The 19,470-nt window shown below is 47.1% G+C and overlaps 1 protein-coding gene across 8 annotated transcripts in view; it reads left to right on the top strand.

Moving 5' to 3' along the window:
• The window catches only part of FHAD1 (forkhead associated phosphopeptide binding domain 1), a 130,805-nt gene that overhangs the window by 6,895 nt on the left and 104,440 nt on the right, over positions 1-19,470 (top strand). For all 8 annotated transcript variants that reach the window (XM_070511002.1, XM_070511000.1, XM_070510999.1 and 5 more), the window contains exon 3: positions 18,161-18,367. In XM_070511002.1, the coding sequence (XP_070367103.1) occupies positions 18,161-18,367 (207 nt within the window). The remainder of the gene's footprint in view (positions 1-18,160; positions 18,368-19,470) is intronic.

Here is a 19,470-nt window from a genome sequence, read left to right as displayed (position 1 = left end):
TGTTGGGCTGGGTCCCGGGAGATCAGTGTTCTGGGACCAGTGTGTGCAGCTGTTCACCATGTGACATGGGACAAGTCCCTCCCTGGGGGCTTCTTACAAGCTGTCAAATGGACTGTCTACCCCTAAGGTTTGTAGCGAGGGTCAGAAAGCTGAGGACATGCTTTGTAAACTGGTATGTGAGGTGCCACTGTCTCCCGTAAGTGATCACCTGCTGCACCTGCTGGGCTAGGGAGACAGAGTGCTCGCCCCTTCCTGAAAGAGCTTTTCCTTCTCGCAGATAAGATGCAAGAGGGCAGCACTGAGGGCCTTGCTGGGCACCGGGAGGGGCTGCAGAACAGCTGGGGGTGGGAGGCATTGGGAGCTGGGTTTTTTTTTTTTTTAATTCAAGTTCATAATAGTTTACATCATTGTGAAATTTCAGTTGTATCTTATTTCTTGTCTGTCACCACATAGGTGCTCCCCTTTACTCCTTGTGCCCACCCCTTGGTCCCCTTCCCCTGGTAACCACTGAACTGTTTACTTTGTCCGTGTGTTTGTTCATATTCCACATACGAGTGAAATCATCTGGTGTTTGTCTTTCTCAGTCTGGCTCATTTCCCTTAGCATAATTCCCTCCAGGTCCATCCATGTTGTTGCAAATGGGATGAATTTGTGTTTTTTCTGGCTGAGTAGTATTCCATTGTGTATATATCCACCACATCTTTACCCAGTCATCAGTCGACGGGCACTTGGGTTGCCTCCATGTCTTGGCTATTGTGAATAGTGCTGCAATGAACACAGAGGTGCATATGTTACTTTGGATTGTTGATTTCAAGTTGTTTGGGTAGATACCCAGGAGTGGGATGGCAGGGTCGTAGGCAGTTCTGTTTTTAGTTTTTTGAGGAACCTCCACACTGTGAGAAACTAGAGTAACTTTTCAAAGCACGGGCTTTGGAGACAGACAGACCTGGGTTAAATCTCATTGGGCCACTTTCTGGCTGTGTGACTTCGAGGGAATTCTTTCATCACTCTGAGCCCATTCTCCCCGTCCATAAACCACTTCCCTCGCAGGGTGTTTGTGAGGATTAAGTGAGAAATGCACTTGGCTGGCTGTGGTGCGAAGTAAATGATGCCGTGAAGTAAATGACGTCGTGATCGTTCTTACGGCCTCATGAAATGGCGACTGAGAAGAATCCTCAGAGGGGCACAGGGTTGCGATGAAGAGCCGCTCATGTTAACAAGCTGTTTGGAAAAGGGACTAATGAGGACAGTTGTTATATAGTCAGAGAGTGAGTCGCGTTCATTGTATGAAAGTAATTGACTGTTTACTGCTCCTGGGACTGAGTTTAAGAAGTCAGTCACCACTGCCAGCAGCAGTCGCATTGATTTATGAAGGAATCAGCTGCATTTCAGAAGCACGAGCTTCTCCTGGCTCCCTAGAGAACAGATGATACATGAATTGTCAGATATTTTGTGAATAGAGTTTTGATGGATGCTTCTATCTTCTCTTAAACAAATTCTCTTCCTGAAGCGTAAATGAATCTGGGAGAGAAGATTCGTTTTAAAATAGGGTGTGAGGACACAGGTCCATTTTGAAGAATTGAAACCTGCAGACATGCCAACATTTTCCAGTTTTGCAAAACAAGACGAGGTGGAATGGTCCCTCTGCTGACCTCAGGGGGCCTTTCTGATCTGAAGAGTCATCCTTGATCAGCTATGGGCCACCCTGAGGAATAATTCAACTGTCAATTTATAGTTTATGTTATTTGTGCTACTAGAAGTCATTCCACTAAATAAAGTTCAGAAAACTGTATTAATAAAAAGCCATCCTTGAAATTACCCGGAGGGTCCATCTAGCAGGTGAATCCTCAAGAATAGACAGTCACGCTTCTAAAGATTCCTGCTCATTTGCAAGGCTGACATGTTGTTTTCATTGTCGATATCGAAATGTTTCGACATCATTTATTTTTTCCGATAATGGAAGGTAGTTACATGCTTATTGTTTTAAAAAACTGGGAGAAAGCAAAATATAAAGAAGAAAAGAAAAGTCACTTGTAATCATTTGGCTCAGGGAAAATCAATAATGATATTTGCAGGGTTTTGCCCTCCAGACTTTTTTTCTATATCCTGTAAGGTGTTTGGTCCCCTAATGGCAAAAGGAAGCCTCTTTTCGCCAGCCTAGGTTTTACTGTTGCTATCACTCATTCATTCCACACACGTTTACCTGGATCCTCAGCCCTGAGGCAAGCCTGGAGATACAGCAATGGCAGAATGAGATACAGTCCTGCAATCAGGTAGCTGCTAGGAGAGAGATACATCAGCCAAAGCATCCCACAATGGCGTGTATAGTTCCATTCCAACACTGGAGCTCTAAAGGAAAGGAAAGGAATAGGGAGAACAAAGATTCAACTAGAGAAGGGGAGAAGGGAACAGCACGTGCAAAGGCCCTGGGGTGGAGGAGCATATTGTGAGCCCAAGTGACTGAGAGAAAACCAGTGTGTCCAGAAGTAAGTGTGGGAAGGAGGAGGACTAAGAGGCAATTGGCCTCCTTCAAGCCACCATAAGGATTTTGAGTTTTGTCTGAAGAGTAATGGGAAGAAGGTACTGAAGGATTTTAAGCAAGGGGGAGACTTGCCTTTTGAAATGACCGTCCTGGCTGCTGTGTCAGACTAGCAGTCAGGAGCTCTGTTCAGAATCTCCCCTCTCCCGGCTTACACAGCTCGGAAGCCTCGGCCTTGCTCATTCCAGAGCTAAACCTTGTGAATTATACTTTGTGTGATTTGATGTGGCTTGCGAACTATAATTTTTGGAGAGGGATGTGGCTGTCATTTAAACTCCGCTGAGGGGGCCGGCCCCGTGGCCAAGCGGTTAACTCCCCGCTCTCCACTTCAGCGGCCCAGGGTTTCGCTGGTTCGGATCCTGGGTGCGGACGTGGCACCGCTCATCAGGCCATGCTGAGGCGGCATCCCACGTAGCACAACCAGAGGCATCAACAACTAGAATATACAACTATGTCCTGGGGGGCTTTGGGGAGAAGAAGAAGAAGAAAATAAAAGAAAATTAGCAACAGATGTTGGCTCAGGTGCCAATCTTAAAAAAAAAAAAAAAAAACCTCTGCTGAGAACGGGGCTCAGTTCTTCCAGAATTGCAAGCCAATGGTTGTTGAATTTTTCATATGTATAAGAGAGCTTGTTAAACATGAACCTGAGACATTCTGACCCCGTGGGTTTAGGGGAGGGCCCAGGAATCCTCACATTTATATGCTCCCGAGGTTCAGGTGGGGGGAGCGGGGTCCCGTGAAGATGGTTCTAGGACCACACTTTGAGAACCCCTCCATCAGTGCCCCCTCCCTCTCCCTTCTTGATCACTGGTGCTTCGTCCCTTCTAACGTTGTGGGAGCTCCTGTTTGGCGGAGTGTGCGCGCGCATGCGTACGTGTGTGTGTGCGCGCACTTGCATGCGCATGTGTATACCGCTTCAATAAACTTTGTTTTGAGGAAGAGAGAAGCGACGGTTCAACAGTGGAGGACTGGCTGACCCAGCCCCTCCCCCAGAAGTCACTGGGTCCCACACTGCGGGGGTTTCAGGACCCCCTTGAAGACTGAGCTGTAGGACAGCCCAAGTCAGCGCAGTGCTGTGACTGGGAGGGTAGCGATGGGGGAGAAAAACCAAGGACAGAAATGAGAGTGATGAGATGCTCGTCCCTGCGCCTGCACCCTCAGTGGACGGCGTCCTGCCACCTGCTCTCTTCTCATTGGTGGAACAATCTGTCTGTCTTGCGTCAGTCTCTTCTCATATGGGATTTGAGGGTCATGGAAGAAGGCTGGCCTAACGAACACAGCAGAACCGTACAGCCACGTGACTCCTGTCCCTTTGCCTGGCACCTGCCGCTTCTGGGCTGCCTCTTAGAAAAGAACCATGGGAGCCTACACCATAATCTTGTTTGTTATTATTAAACCAGGCTGCCATGAGCATCCTGTTATTTACATCATTTCATGCACGCATGGGTATGTCTGCTGTGTCACAGGGCGCGTACCTCTGTAACTCTGATGGGCGTTGCCACATTGCCCACCAGAGGGTCACAGATGTGGTGTCCCGCCAGCGGTTGACGCCTGTTTCCCACCCCCTCCCAGCATAGTGTGCCGTCGCCCTGAGGGATCTTTCCTGAAGGAAGAGGTGAAATATGGTCCCCATGCCATTTTAATTCACATTTCTCTTATTATGAGTGAACCCCTACTTTTTGAGAGGTAAAGTGACAGGTGGACCTGGCCTGGGTAAGGATTCTTGCCCCTGCTCAGTCTCTGTAGGGAAATCCACAGAAAGAAACAGGCTGGGGTGGAGTGGGGGGGTGGGGGGAAGTGGGGATGCACCTGCCGGCTCGTCTACCTGCGCTCGCTGGCTCTCCTTCTTGCCTGCGCTGTGCTCCCTCACTCACCCCGGCTCCTCCCCCAGCGCTGTTCTCTCTGGGGATTCACCCATCTGGTCTCATCAGTCCTCAGGGGACTTTTTTCTCCCCTTCTTGAGAACCGGCAGCTGGAACTTGGGGCTGATTTCATTGGTCATTTCCCACCACAGCAATTGATGGGCCTGCCTTCCCTCCAGCAGGTGGAGGGCTTCCAGGGAACAAGGTCAGAGAAGAGGGCTACATTGTAATCTCATTTTTCTCATTGTTTTATTGTGGCAAAATACACATAGCATAAAATTTACCATCTTAACCATTTTTAAGTGTACAGTTCAGTGGCATTAAATACATTCACACGGTTGTGGCACCGTCTTCCCCATCCATCTCCAGAGCTCTTTGCATCTTGCAAAACTGAAACCCTGTACCCAATAAACAACAGCTCGCCATTCCCCCTCCCCCAGCCCCTAGCGACCACCATTCCACTTTCCGTCTCTATGAATCTGACTGCTCTGGATGCCTCATATCAGTGGAATCGTACAGTATTTGTCCTTTTGTGGCACGTATTTCACTTAGCAGAGTGTCTTCAAGGTTCGTCCACGTTGTAACATATGTCAGAAATTCCTTCCTTTTTAAGGCTGAATAATATTCCATTGCGTGTATTCCTGCATTTTGCGTATCCATCATCTGTTGATGGACACTTGGGTTCTTTCCACCTTTTGGTATTGCAAATAATGCCGTGAACATGGGTGTAAAATATCTTTTCAAGCCCCTGCTTTCAGTCCCTTTGGATACACACCCAAAAGTGGACTTCCTGGATCCTATGATAATTATTTTAAATTTTTTGAGGAAGTATCATGCTGTTTTCCATAGCAGCTGCACCAATTTACACCCCCACCTGCAGTGTACAAGGGTTCCACTTTCTCCACCTCCTCACCAACACTTGTCATCTCCTGTTTTTTTTTTTTATAGTAGCCATTCTAATGGATATGATTGGAAGATCACAATCTTTTGAATAGCACAAATAATGCAAACAGCCACAGCATACATTTATAGACTACTAACGATATCTCTCATGGTTTTACGTATATTCTATGTGTGTTCTGTGTATGTATTTACAGAGTTATGTCCTCAAAACAAGTCCTTTGGGGTAGGAACTACTATCATCATTACCCTCATTTTAAGATGTGGAAATGAGCATCAGAAAGGTTAAGTAACTTGTCCAAAGTCACACAGCTAGTCACAGGAGGTGGGGCTGGATTTCAGACTCTGGGCTGTCTGACTCAAAGCTTCTAGAGAAAGAAGCTTCATTCTTTTTTTGCAGGGAAAGATTCGCCCTGAGCTAACATCTGTTGCCAGTCTTCTTTTTTTTTTTTTCCCTCCCCAAAGCCCCAGTGCATGGTTGTATATCCTAGTTGTGAATCCTTCTAGTTCTCCTCTGTGAGCCACCACCACAGCATGGCTGCTGATAGACGGGTGGTGTGGTTCTGCGCCCAGGAACCGAACCAAGGCTGTGGAAGCAGTGAAAGTGCCAAACTGCAACCATCGGGGCTGGCTCCGAAGCTTCATTCTTTGGGTGTAAATTTAGCTTTGGGAACATCTGAAATCTAAATATCTGAATTCCTTATGAGGTCACCGGGATAATAAGGGAGTTGACTAAGTTGGGAAATTGCGTTGTGTGGGATCCTACCTGTGGCTGGTCAGTGACACTAGAATGGAGACTCTGCTGACCCGCATTCACACAGCGGGCTCAGGTGTGCCCTCTGGGGGGATCTGAGTAAAGAGGAAAGGGGACCCAGTGCTTTCCACGGAAGAGGGGGTTGGCCCTGAGGTGGAGACCCCCCGGGGAGGCCTGTCTGCGGTCGGGAGTGCCTCAGAGTAGACCAACCTGGAGCTCCTCTTTAAAGAGGAGCCTGGGGACTTGGGGGAGTAACTTGACCTGGGAGAAAGGAGCTAAAAAGCGTGTTGGTGGCAACGTGTAAAGCGTAAGCCTGGCTGCACATTTGGCGTCGAACTTGTTTGAAGATGGAAACTCCCTCTGAAAAGGCTTTGAAGCTGGGCAAGAACTGATGATCTTTGTTATCTGGGTGGGGGAACAGCAGGAGCGGCCCTGGAACAGAGCAGTCGAGGGCGTGAGCACAGCCGCAGCCTGGCCCTGCCCCGGTGAGCTCGGTGGCGCTGTCTGCGTCTGTGCCGCGGATGGCTGCAGGGGCTGGGTTAGGAGACTGAATCACTGTGGACGGCTTAGAACAGGGCCTGGCGGGTGGTAAACATTGTAGTACATTTTGGCTGTTGTATTTGTTTTCTGCTTAAAGCAGCACGAATTATTATCTTACGGTTCTGCAGGTCAGGGGTCGGGGTGGACTCAGCTGGTTCCTCTGCCCCGGGTCTCAGGAGGCCAAAATCAAGATGTTGGTGGACCCGGCCTCTCCTGCGGAGCCCCTGGGAAGAATCTGCTTCCCAGTCCCTCAGGCAGTCAACTGGCAGACTCTTGCCTGAGCCGTCACAGACTCAGGTCCCCGGTACCTTGCTGGCTGTCAGGTGGAGGTCAATCTCAGCCTCCAGAGGCCACCCACAGTCTGCGGCTCATGGTCCCCTTCATCTTAAAGCAGCAGCAGTGGGTTGAGTCCTTCTCATGCTTCGAATCTGTCTGCCTCCCCTCCCCTCTGACTCATCTCTCCAACTCCAGCCAGAGAAAGTTCTCTGCTTTTAAGGGCTCATGGGATTAGATTGGTCTCACCTGGATAACCCGGGATAATCTCCCTAATTCAGGATCACTGATTGGTAACCTTTACGTCTGCACAGTCCCTTTTGCCGTGTCATGGAGCATAGTCACAGGCTCCAGGGATCGGGGTGTGGACAATCTGGGGAGAAATTCCGCCCACCACAGTCAATACTGTCTCTCGCCTGGGCTCTTGCCGTGGGCAGGGGGTGGTGGTGTGGGACTGGCCTTAGAGCTTTTCAGAGGAATCAGTAGCGTGCATACCAGGAGCAGTGGGGAAAGCTGGCTGATGAGCTGGGAGGGTGAGAATGTCATTGCCCGGGGGTTCCAGGGAGGGGGGAGGCGGGATTTCAGGACGTGAGGTGAAGGGAGCACGTGAGGTGAAGGGAGCACGTCAGCGTCTGCGGGCGGGAGGCAGTGTGGGGCCTCCCCGAACTGGGGGTTGGAGGGACACGTCTGAGAACTGAGGGGGTGGCACAGCAGCCCCCGCCTGTGGACAGAGTGAGAGGAGATGGAGACAACCCTAGAATGCTGGGGAGCGAGGCACCTGAGGGCAGGCGAAGGGACAGGAGCCGGCTCGGAGACCACGAAGCACTCGGGGAGGCAGGAGGGTGGCAGCGCTGTGGCCAGGCCGGGGGAGTCACACCAGCAAGAGCCGACAGCCACTGAGGGCCTGCTGTGCGCCGGGCCCTGTCCTCTGCACTTCTGTGCGTATTAGCTCATTTAATCCTTGCGAGACAGGGGCTGACCTCTCCCCCATTTTACAGATGAGGAAGCTGAGGCACAGACCGACTAAGCGCCTGCCTCGGATCACACAGAGAGGCTCAAGGGGCTGGGAGCGACTCCCAGGCAGCCCGACTTCGTGAACCCGCCCCTCCTCGGGGCTGTCCCCGGAGACAGGGCAGGAAGGATGTAGCTGACAGAGGAGCGAGAGGCCTCCTCTTTCCTCCTGCTCTAGATCCACTGTCTCACAGAGCCCGGCTGTTTCCTCATATCCCCACATTTACTATTTCTGCATGACATCCCTTGCCAGAGGTCATGAGCGGGGTGGACATGGGGGATGGGATGGCCAACACCCAAAAGGTAAAAAGAAACAGATTAAACACACACACGTGCACCAGTTCGTTTAAAAACCGTTACCCTACTACCTTGAACATTTCTCCACATAGTGCCTTTTGTCAGTCCTGTGAAGTGCAGCTGATCAAACTCATCTTTGCAGTACAAGAAGCACCTCAGAGAAGCAAAGAGACTTGGCCCAGGCTGCACAGCTGGAAAGTGGCCGGGGTGGGACTTGAACTCAAGGCTTCCTAGCTCCAGAGCCCGGCCTCTTGCTTCTAATCCTGGAAGTTCTGACACTTGTTATACGTGCCAAAGTTCTAAGTGCTTTCGTATGTGTCATCTCAATTCTGAGCTAACCAGTAACTGGTAAGGCTGTTCTGTTGTTGGCCCCATTTACAGATGAGGAAACTGAGGCACCAAGAGAATAGTTCATTGCCCAAGGTCACCCAGCTAGCAAGTGGGAGAGCTGGACTTTGAGCCCTGGCCACCCACCTCGAAAGCCAGTCTAATAACCAGCACACCATCCTGCCCCTCTAACTCCTGAACCACCAGGCCACATGCCTCCCTCTGACAGCAGTGTCCAATGACACAGGGAGGCAGAGAGCCCCTAGGAGGCCACTGAGGACAGTGGCAGTGGGTTTAGGATTCAGTAGGAAAGGAATGCTCTTAGCAGTTTGACAGTGAAAGAATGGGGGCTGGGGGGCGATAGTGAGCACATTCGCAGGTTAGATGGAAGTTACCAGAATCTGGGTGAGACTGAAGATACAAAAGAGGAGATCATTGATGAGCCAGGACCAGACGAGGGTGAGATAAAGGCAAGACCACGCTGAGCGCCTTGGTGGCTGATGGAAGGGGACCGAAGGCCCTATCTGAGAGTTCCTCCATGCCTGGAAAGTCCAGGTCCTGGCATGGAGCAGAGGGCACATTCGCTGCGGTGGGGTGACAGAGGCGAGTGTCATGAAGGGACTCCCACAGAGGGCGAGGAACCACGAAGGATGGTGTGGTTCCCAGAGCTGATCAGAGTGAGGCGCTGTTCCCACCCCAGACCTGAGGGGTGAGGGCAGGACATGTCCTGGAACCCAGAGACCTGGAGGGCTGGGCAGAGTCCTCTGACAGGAGAGCTGCCTGCGGGGAGCTGTGTGACCCCACAGGTCTCTCTCCCCGCTGTTCCAATCTCTAATCTCCCATTGGCCAAACCCAACCAGAAACCAGAGGCAAGTCGCCGACCAGCCCGCTGACACAGCCGCACAGGCCAGCCCGCTGGGGCCGAGGGCGCGGTGGAGACGGGCGGGCGGGAGAGGATCAGGAGAAGCTTGTGGAGGACGCCCAGCAGGGGGTGGGAGTGAGGCCCTAGGAGGCTGTTAACGAGGTAGAAGGGAAGGCCAAAGACAGGGACCTGGTGGCTGGGGGCCCGAAGGGAGCAGCACACGGCTGGACTGCACTGGACTTGAGGACAGAAGTGTGAGGGTGGCGGGAAGCCTCAGGGGCAGAAACGGACTCGAAGGAGCTGGGGAGCTTGAGCAGGGACCCAGGCTGGGGGAGGTGCAGGGGCGTAGCCACCAGGAATGGATGGGAGAAGCAAAGGCCAGACGCCTGGAGGAGGGGCAGGGAGGGAGGCTAAGGAAGGCTGGGCCCCCGGGGTTGTGATCCGCGTTCAAGGGGATGCAAGGCTGAGAACCAGCTCCCTATTGAAGGAAAGTTCCAAATATGGTTAGAGCCCTGGCGGCAGCCTGGTAACTAAATCAGCCTCTTAGGGAGCCTGCCTCAAAGCACGGTAGCGTGGGAGCAGGTGTCTCTTAGTGGATTTGTTGAAGTCTCAGTGTTTTATGGACTCAATATATATTTTTAAAAGGCAGGAGACTTTTAAAACATGCATTCATTTTCTATACTCAGTTCCACCCCTGAATAAATCACTCTCTCCTCTGAAAAGCAGAGGGTAGGAGGTCAGGGTACTGATTTTGGAATTAGACTTGGGTTCAAATTCTGACACTGCCAAGTGCCAGCATCTTGATGCTGGGTAAGTCACTTCATCTTAGCCATTTTTTAAATTGCAGTAAAAGACACACAACCAAAGTTACCATCTCGACCATTTTTAAGCGTACAGATCAGTCGTGCTAAGTGTGTTCACCATGTTGTGCCATCAATCTCCAGAACTTTTTCATCTTGCAAAACTGAAACTCTGCGCCCTTAAACGGCTCCCATTCCCCGTCCCCCCGAGCCCCGGGGAACCACCATTCTATTTTCTGTTTCTATGAGCTTGACTACTCTAGGCACTTCATGTAAGGGGAATCATACAAAAGTTGTCTTTTTGTGACACATTTCACTTAGCACAATGTCCTCAAGGTTCATCCAGGTTATACTGTGTGTGAGAACTTCCTTCCCTTTTAAGGCAGCATAATATTCCACTGTATGGATGGACCACGTTTTGCTTATCCATCATCTGTTGATGGACACCTGGGCTGCTTCCACCTTTTGGCTGTTGTGAATAGTGCTGCTGTGAACTTGAGAGTACAAATATCTCTTCCAGCTCCTTCTTTCAATTCTTTTGGGTCTATACCCGGAAGTGGACTTGCTGGATCATACACTCATTCTATTTTTCATCTTTTGAGGAGCTTCCATGCTGTTTTTCATATCAGCTGCACCATTTGACATTCCCAGAAGTGCAGTGATATTCATCATTTCTTTAGATAATTCTTGCCCATTTTTATGTCTCCGTTGGAGAAATGTCTATTCCAGTTCTTTGCCCATTTTTAATCAGGTTATTTGGGTTTTTTTTCATAAGTTATAGGAGTTCTTTATATAGTCTTCATGTTAACCCTTTTTCAGGTATATGATTTGCAAATATTTTCTTCCATTCCATAGATTGCTTTCACCCTTTTAATTGTGTTCTTGGATGCACAGTTTTTAATTTCGATGTAGTCCAGTTTATCTATCTTTACTTTTGTTGCTTGCTTTTGGTGTCATAGCCAAGAAATCACTGCGAGATCCAAAGTCATGAAGCTTTTCCCCTATGTTTCCTTCTAAGAGTTCTAAAGTTTTAGGTCTTACGTTTAGGTCTTTGATCCTTTTTGAGTTAATTTTTGTGTATGGTTTAAGGTAAGAGTCCAACTTCATTCTTTTGCATGCATCCAGTTTTCCCGGCATCATTTGTTGAAAAGTCTTGAATGGTCTTGGCACCCTTTCGAAAATCATTTGACCATATATGGGAGGGCTTATTTCTGGGCTCTCTATTCTATTCCATTGGTCTATATGTCTGACCTTAGGCCAGTACCATGCTGTTTTGATTACTGTAGCTTTGTAGCAAGTTTTGAAATCAGGAAGTGTGAGACCTCCAGCTTTGTTCTTTTTCTTTTCAAGATTGTTTTGGCTATTTGGATTCGATTTGGCTATTTAGGGTAGATTTTTCTATTTCTGCCAAAAATGCCATTGGGATTTTGATAGGGGTCGCATTGACTCTGTAGACCCTGCTGGGTAGTAAGGACGTCTTTACGATGTTAGGTCTCCTAATCCATGAGCACAGGATGTCTTTCCATGTATTTGTGTCTTTAATTTCTTTCAGCAACGTTTTGTAGTTTTCGGTGTACAAATCTTTCACCACCTTGGCTAAGCTTATCTCTAAATATTTTATTTTTTGATGCTATGGTAAATGAAATTGTTTTCTTAATTCCTTTTCCAGATTGCCTATTATTAGTGTATAGAAATGCAATTGAATTTTGTGTGTTGATTTTGTATCCACAGCTTGGCTACTGAATTTGTCTGTTAGTTCTAACAGGGTTGTGTGTGTGTGTGGAGTCTTTCAGATTTTCCACATGTAAGATCATGTTGTCTGTGAACAGAGCTAATTTTACTTCTTCCTTTCCAGTTTGGATGCCTGTATTTCTTTTTCTTGCCTAACTGCTCTGGCTGGGACTGTCAATACTGTGTTGAACGGAAGTGGCAAAAGCAGGTGTCCTTGTCTTATTCCTGATCTTAGAGGAAAGCTTTCAGCCTGTCACTGTTGAGTATGATGTCAGCTGTGGGCTTTTCATCTATGGCCTTTATTACGTTGAGGTAATTTCCTTCTATTCCTAGTTGGTTGAGTGTTTTTATCAGGAAAGAGTGGTAAATTTCATCAAATGCTTTTTCTGCATCAATTGAGAGGATCGTGTGTTTTTTCCTCCTTTCTGTTAATGTGATGTATTACATGGATTGATTTTCACAAGTTGAACCGGCAACCCTGCATTCCAGGAAGAAACCCCTCCTGGCCATTGTCTATAATCCTTTTAATGTGCTGATGAATTCCGTTTGCTCTTATTTTGTTGAGGATTTTTGTGTCAAACTTCATAGGGGATATTGGTCTGTAGTTTCCTTTTCTTGTGGTGTCTTTGTCTGGTTTTTGGTCGTGAGGCAATGCTGTCCTCCCACGTCACCTTTTCACTCTCAGCTTCTTCATCTGTAGGATGGGGATGACACTAGAACCCCCTGTACAGGGCTGTTGTTCAGATTAAATGGGAGAATGCACACAAAATGCTTCAGCTCACAGGAGGCCCTCAAAATACGTTGGCTGGCGAGGATAAGAAGAATAATAATCGTAAAGACACGTTACCCCATAGTGGGACAGCTCAGGAGGATGGGGTTTGTACAGTCAGACGGTACCAGCAGCCGGGCTTCTGTCCAATAGTGGCTTTTAGCAATTTTCCAAGTAAAGGGAGGGCGGGGTCATAGAGGGATGAACTAGGAAGCTGTCTCTTGGCCCAACATGTGGCAAGGCTTGTCCCGTTTTGTGGAGTCATTCAAAATTTCCTGCTTACTTTGATTTCTTAATAATGGCTTGATAGCTTTTGAGGAACTGAAAGCCATGAGGCCTGGGAAAAGCAAAACAAAATGTGACACACAGAGTTTCTCTCTTTGATGAGTGATCAAGGCTCCACAGAACCCACAGATCAATGGGAATGTTAGGAAGATGACCCGGGGGGGCATTTCCCAAAGAACTGATGCATTTTAATGTTTTTTTCAATGGGAATGTGATGAAGATGACGTGGCATTTCCCAAAGAACTAATGTGTTTGAATGGGTTTTTTAATACTTCCTTTTTTAGAACAGTTTAGGTTTACAGGAACTGGAGCAGATAGTAGAGAGTTCTCATATCTTCCCCCACCAACACACACAGAATTTCCCCTATTATTAACATTTTGCATTAGTGTGGTACACGTCTTACAATTGATGAACCAATATTGATATATTATTATTAACTAAAGTCCATAGTTTACGTTAAGGTTCACGCTTTGTGTTGTACATTCTGTGGGTTTTGACAGATGTACAATGACAAGTATCCGCCATTACAGTATCATCCAGAATAGTTTCACTGCCCTAAAAATCCCCGTGTTCCACCGATTCATTCCTCCCATCTCCACCTGAGCCCCTGGCAAGCAATGATCTTCGTAGTGTCTCTGTAGTTTTACTTTTTTTCAGAATTTCATACGGTTGAAATCATACAGTGGGTAGCCTTTTCAGACTAGCTTCTTTCACTAAGCAAAATGCATTTAAGTCTCCTCATGTCTTTTTGTGACTTCATAGCTCATTTCTTTTTATCACTGACTAATATTTCATCGTATGGGTGTACCACAGCTTGTTTATCCATTCACCTTTTTTTTTTTGAGGAAGATTAGCACTGAGCTAACATCTGCTGCCAATCCTCCTCTTTTTGCTGAGGAAGACTGGCCCTGAGCTAACATCCGTGCCCACCTTCCTCTACTTTGTATGTGGGACGCCTGCCACAGCATGGCTTGCCAAGCGATGCCATGTCCGCACCCGGGATCCGAACCGGCGAACCCCGGGCCGCCGAAGCGGAATGTGCACACTTAACCACTGCACCACCGGGCCAGCCCTATCCATTCACCTTTTAAAGGATGTCTTGGTTGCTTTCAGTTTTGGGCAATTATGAATATAGATGCTATAGGCATGTATCCAAAATCAATGAGTCTTAAAACTCAGCAATAAGAAAACAAACATCCTAATTTAAAAATGGGCAAGAGATCTGAACAGACGCTTCACCAAAGAATATATAGAGATGGCAAATAAGTATATGAAAAGCTGCTGAACATCATATGTCATTAAGGAATTGCAAATAAACATGGAATATCTCTTCATTTATTTAGATCTTCTCTGATTTCTTTCATCAACATTTCATAGTTTTCTTCATATAGATCTTGTACATATTTTGTTAGATTTATACCTAAGTACTTCATTTTTTTGGTGCTAATATAAATTGTATTGCGTTTTTAATTTTAAATTTCAGTTGGTCATTGCTGGTCTAGAGGAAAGCAGTTGACTTTTGTATGTTACTCTTGTATCCTGTAACCTTGCTAAAATCGCTTATTAGCTCCAGGAGAGTTTTTTGGGGGTCAGTTCTTTGGGATTTTCTACATAGAAAATCATGTCAGCTGCAAACAGAAACAGTTTTATTTCTTCCTTCCTAATCTATATACTTTTTATTTCACTTTTCTTATTTCATTAGCTAGGACATCCGGGTCGATGTTGAAAAGGAGTGGTGAAGGGGACATCTTTGCCTTGTTCCGCATCTTAATTGGGAAGTTTCTAGTTTCTCGCCGTTAAGTCTGATGTTAGCTTTAGGGGTTTTGTAGATATTCAATATCGAGTTGAGGAAGTTCCCCTCTATTCCTAATTTGCCAGGAGTTCTTTTTTTTTTTTCCATCATCCACCTTCTATCATCATGTGATTTTTCTTCTTTAGCCTGTTGATGTGATGGATTACATTAATTGGTTTTCAAATGTCCAGCCAGCCTCGCGTACCTGGGGTAAATCCCACTTGGCTGTGGTGTAGAATTCTTTTCACACATTATTGCAATGCTTGCTAACGTTTTGTTGAGGATTTTGCATCTATGTTCACGAGAGAGATTGGGCTGCAGCTTTCCTTCTAGTATCTTTGTCTGGTTTTGGTGTTAGAAAATGAGTTAGGAAGTCTTCCCTCTGCTTCTGTTTTCTGGAAGAGATTGTAGAGAACTGGTATCACATTTTCCTTAACGGTTTGATGGAATTCACCAGTGAACCCATCTGGGCCTGGTGCTTTCTGTTTTTGAAGGTTATTAGTTATTGATTCAAATTCTTTAATGGGCCTATTTATATTGTTTATTTCTGGGGCCTGCCCAGTGGTGCAGCGGTTAAGTTCACATGTTCCGCTTCAGCAGCCCAGGGTTTACCGGTTTGGATCCCGGGTGCGGACATGGCACCGCTCAGCAAGCCATGCTGTGGCAGGCATCCCACATATAAAGTAGAGGAAGATGGGCATGGATGTTAGCTCAAGGCTGGTCTTCCTCAGCAAGAAGAGGAGGATTGGCAGCAGATGTTAGCTAAGGGCTAATCTTCCTCAAAAAAATTTTTTTTAAAAAATAGATTGTTTATTTCTCCTTGTGTGAGTTTTGGCAGATTGTGTCTTCCAAGCACTTAGTCCATTTCATCTAAAGTATCAAATTTGTGGACATAATTGTTCATAATATTCCTTCATTGCCCTTTTAATATCTGTGAGATCATAGTGACGGTCTCTCTTTCATTTCTGGTTTTAGTACTTTGTATCTTTTCTGTTTTTTTTCTTGGTTAGCCTGCTAGAGGTTTGTCAGTTTTATGATCTTGTTAAAGAACCAGCTCTTGGTTTCATTGACTTTTCTCTATTGTTTTCCTGTTTTTTATTTCGTTTATTTCTATTCCAATTCTTGTTTCTTTTCTTCTGCTTGTTTTAGGCTTCCATTGCTCTTCTTTCTCTAGTTTCCTAAGGTGGAATCTTAGATTATTGATTTTAGATCTTTCTTTTTTTCTAGTGTAGGCATTCAATGCTATAAATTTCTCACCAAGCACTGCTTTTTCTGCATTCCACAAATGTTCCTAAGTTCTATTTTCATTTAGTTCAAGATAGGTTTTCATTTCTCTTGAGACTTCTTCCTTGGCCCATATGCTATTTAGAAGTATGTTCTTTAATCTCCAAATATTTGGGAATTTTTCAGCTGCTGTTGATTTCTAGTTTAATTCCATCATGGCCTGAAAGCATACTTTACATAATTTCTATGTTTGGGGGCTCTGAATGTGGTCTGTCTTGGTGACTGTTCCATGTGAGCTTGAGAAGAATGTGTGTTTTGTTGTTCCATGAAGCAGTGTGTAGATGTCGATTAGATCTGGTTGGTTAATGGTGCTGTTCAGTTCAACTTTATCCTTACTGATTTTCTGCCTGCTGGGTCTGTCGTTACCGTTAGAGGGATGCTGACGTCTCCAGCTGTCATAGTGAATTTGTCTATTTCTCTTTGCAGTTCTGTTAGTTTTTGCCTCACGTATTTGGATGTTCTATTGTTAGGTGCATACGCATTACGGATTGTTACATCTTCTTGGAGAATTGACCCCTTTGTCATTAGGTAATGCCTTTCTTTGTCCTTGGTAACTTTCCCTCCTCTTAATTCTGCTCTGACATTAATACATCTACTCCTGCTTTCTTTCTGTGTTTCAATATTTTGAGTGCTAAAGAGTTTGGTAGAAATTCGCAAAGTGGGTAAGAGCACAGAGCTTTGAATTAGGCAAACCTGGGTACGAGGCTAGTCCAGCTGGGTGCCTTTGGACAAATTTAATCATTCTATGCCTCACTCTCCTCATCTACAAAATGGGGAACTATCCTTTGGGTTATTGTGAAGATGAAATGGGATAATGCAATAAAGCACTTAGCAAATTTCCTGACTTGTAATGTTTAACATATTCTACTAATATAAGCAATTATATTAATTAATATAAGCTATTATTGTATTGTATTATTAATAGAAGCTATTGGTGATTATTATACTGTGGGACTTCCGTGTAGATTCTAAATGCAAGCCCTCTTGGTGTGACAGTTGGATGAGGCACTCTGAGAAGATAACTTAGAAAATAATTGTCAAGTCTCGGGCTGGAGTGGATGTCTCACAGGCAGTGTTCTGAAAAGACAGACGACGTCCCATGTGCCTGCAGCACCCAGCCCGGGCCCCACGGCCGAGGGAATGTGCTATTTCCTCCAGAGGGCTGAGTTTTGCTTGCTGTTTTTATTAAATAGAAACTACAGAGTAGCCTTCTGCTCCCTCCCCGCTACTCCCAACTCACTGTCTGGGGTCCCTTTCTTTTGGGAAACATGGTCACACCAGGCCTCCTGTTGAAAAGTAGATCATCTTTGGTTAGATAAATTCTGACTAGCTTTTAAGAAGCAACAGGAATAACTAATCACATAAGAAAACCTTCATTGTGCATCAAAGTTTTTAAAGGTAGTTATGAAACTACGTTCTGTGGAATGATCTCAATTTTGTTTAAACTTTTTAAAAAGATTGTAAGCACAGAAAAAAGACTGGAAGGATGTGACCCACACTGTTAACAGTGCCTGTCTCTGGGGCATGGGATCCTAAGTGATTTTAATGTTGTCTTTGTGCTTTTCTCTAGTTCTCATTTTCTCCAATATTAAGAAAAACATGTTATTTTAAAAATGGAGAGAACAAACAAATGAATACAACAGTCGTTACAATCCTCCCCTCAACCGTGTGTACCCCATCCATGGACCTGGCATTTTCCTTGCAGAAAAATCGACAGTTGTCACTTGCCAATCAACCTTTCTCGTTTGTGTTTGGGCCATTTCTGTCTTCTGTCCTGGCGTGAGGGACAACCACAGGCGCACCTGCGTGGGGTCAGGGAAATAGAACTAGGAAGTGGCCGATCCCCTGGCTGAGCACGTGCCCATGCAGAACCCCAGGCTCCCTTGGGTCTGGAGTCAGACGGAGCACAAAGCCCAGCCCCACCACGCACTAGCTGTGTGGCCCTGGGCAAGTCACTTACCCTCCCTGACCCTCAGCATCCTCCTTTTAAAATGAGGATTGTGGTGACCATCGGGTAAGATGTGGGAGGTAACGGGCTTAGCACATTATGGCGACCAATGCTCCCTAGTAAATGTTAGGGCCCCGTCATGATGCTTGTTTTCATGCCACGACTGACTTCCTCATGCATTTCAGTCTCCTGACATTGACAACCATCACGCGCTCATTGAATATAATGAAGCCGAGGGCAGCTTTGTGCTCCAAGACTTCAACTCCCGCAACGGCACCTTCGTCAACGAGTGCCACATTCAGAACGTGGCCGTGAAGCTGTTACCCGGAGACATCCTGAGGTTCGGGTCCGGAGGGCTCACCTACGAACTGGTCATCGAAAACCCACCCTCGGTGAGTCCAGGCCCCCGCGGGGTAGGGGGGGGCTACAGGTGCTGTGCTGTGCTGTGCCGCCTCGGTGCAGTCCAGGGCTCAGAGACAGCCAAAGGTGAGCCTCGTGCGGAGCGCGTCGCGCCGATTCCACGCTGCGCACACGAGCGGCGGCCGCGGGACTCGATTCTGCGAAGTTCGGACCCATCCGGGTGGGTCCTGGGGACGAGCGGGTCCTTGCGCCCTCTTCTGGGCTTTTCGTGGAGTTACATGCAAGAGTTGCCAACACGAACGACTAGACTAGAGCGTTTTTCCTGAAAACGTGAAGCTTGGCGATGGGGGTGGAAAGGTGTGCGCTTTTGGAAAGTCGGAGATAGATGCTTCCTTGTTAGGCAGACCAGCGCTCTGCAGCTTCCTAGCTTTGTGCCCTCGGCCAGGGTTCTTGGATGCCTGGGTCTTGGTCCCAGGACGGTGCGAGGCATTGAGAGAGTGTGTGTGTGAGGCATCCGAGTCAGTGTCCAGCCCGAGCAGACTGTCCCCACACAGCAGCTGTTGCTATGCTCTGGATAAGAAATGTCGCTGGCATCACGGCCTAAAGTATGGCCCCTGTTTAAGCCGCACGTAACATAAAACTTGCCTGTAAAACCTCAGCCACAAGAACATCCTCTTCACCAGGGAGGCAGGATAGGTGAGTGGTTGGCGACACAGGCTTTGCTCAGAATCCCAGCTCTGCCCCTTGCTTACTCTTTGTGCTCCTGAGCAAGCCACTGGACTCTTTAGAACCTCAGTCTCCTCATCTACAAAATGGGGCCAAAGACAGCAGTGACCTTGCAGGCTTGTCTCGAGGGGTGAATGAGATGATTATAATTGGAAAACTCCCGGCACAGTGCCATTCATGGTGAGCACACAATTGATGTCTGTCGTATGTGTCCCGGAGCGATGGTGTGTTCATCTCTCTCCCCACCAGCAAGAACGCTGCATGGACTGAGACCCCCGAGGCTTAAAATCCTTTCTGGGACAAGGCTGGGTGTAAATAAATAAAATGTAGAGGATCTAGACAGAATCCTGGGGTTCAGGGCCCACAGGCAGCTCTAAATATGCATTCCAACGAGCTCGTCCGCATCCCC

Source organism: Equus asinus, chromosome 5 (assembly GCF_041296235.1).
Source record: "Equus asinus isolate D_3611 breed Donkey chromosome 5, EquAss-T2T_v2, whole genome shotgun sequence".
NCBI lineage: Eukaryota > Metazoa > Chordata > Mammalia > Perissodactyla > Equidae > Equus > Equus asinus.
The sequence above is the reverse complement of the archived record's forward strand: the minus strand, read 5'-3'. Positions and strand labels throughout refer to the sequence as shown.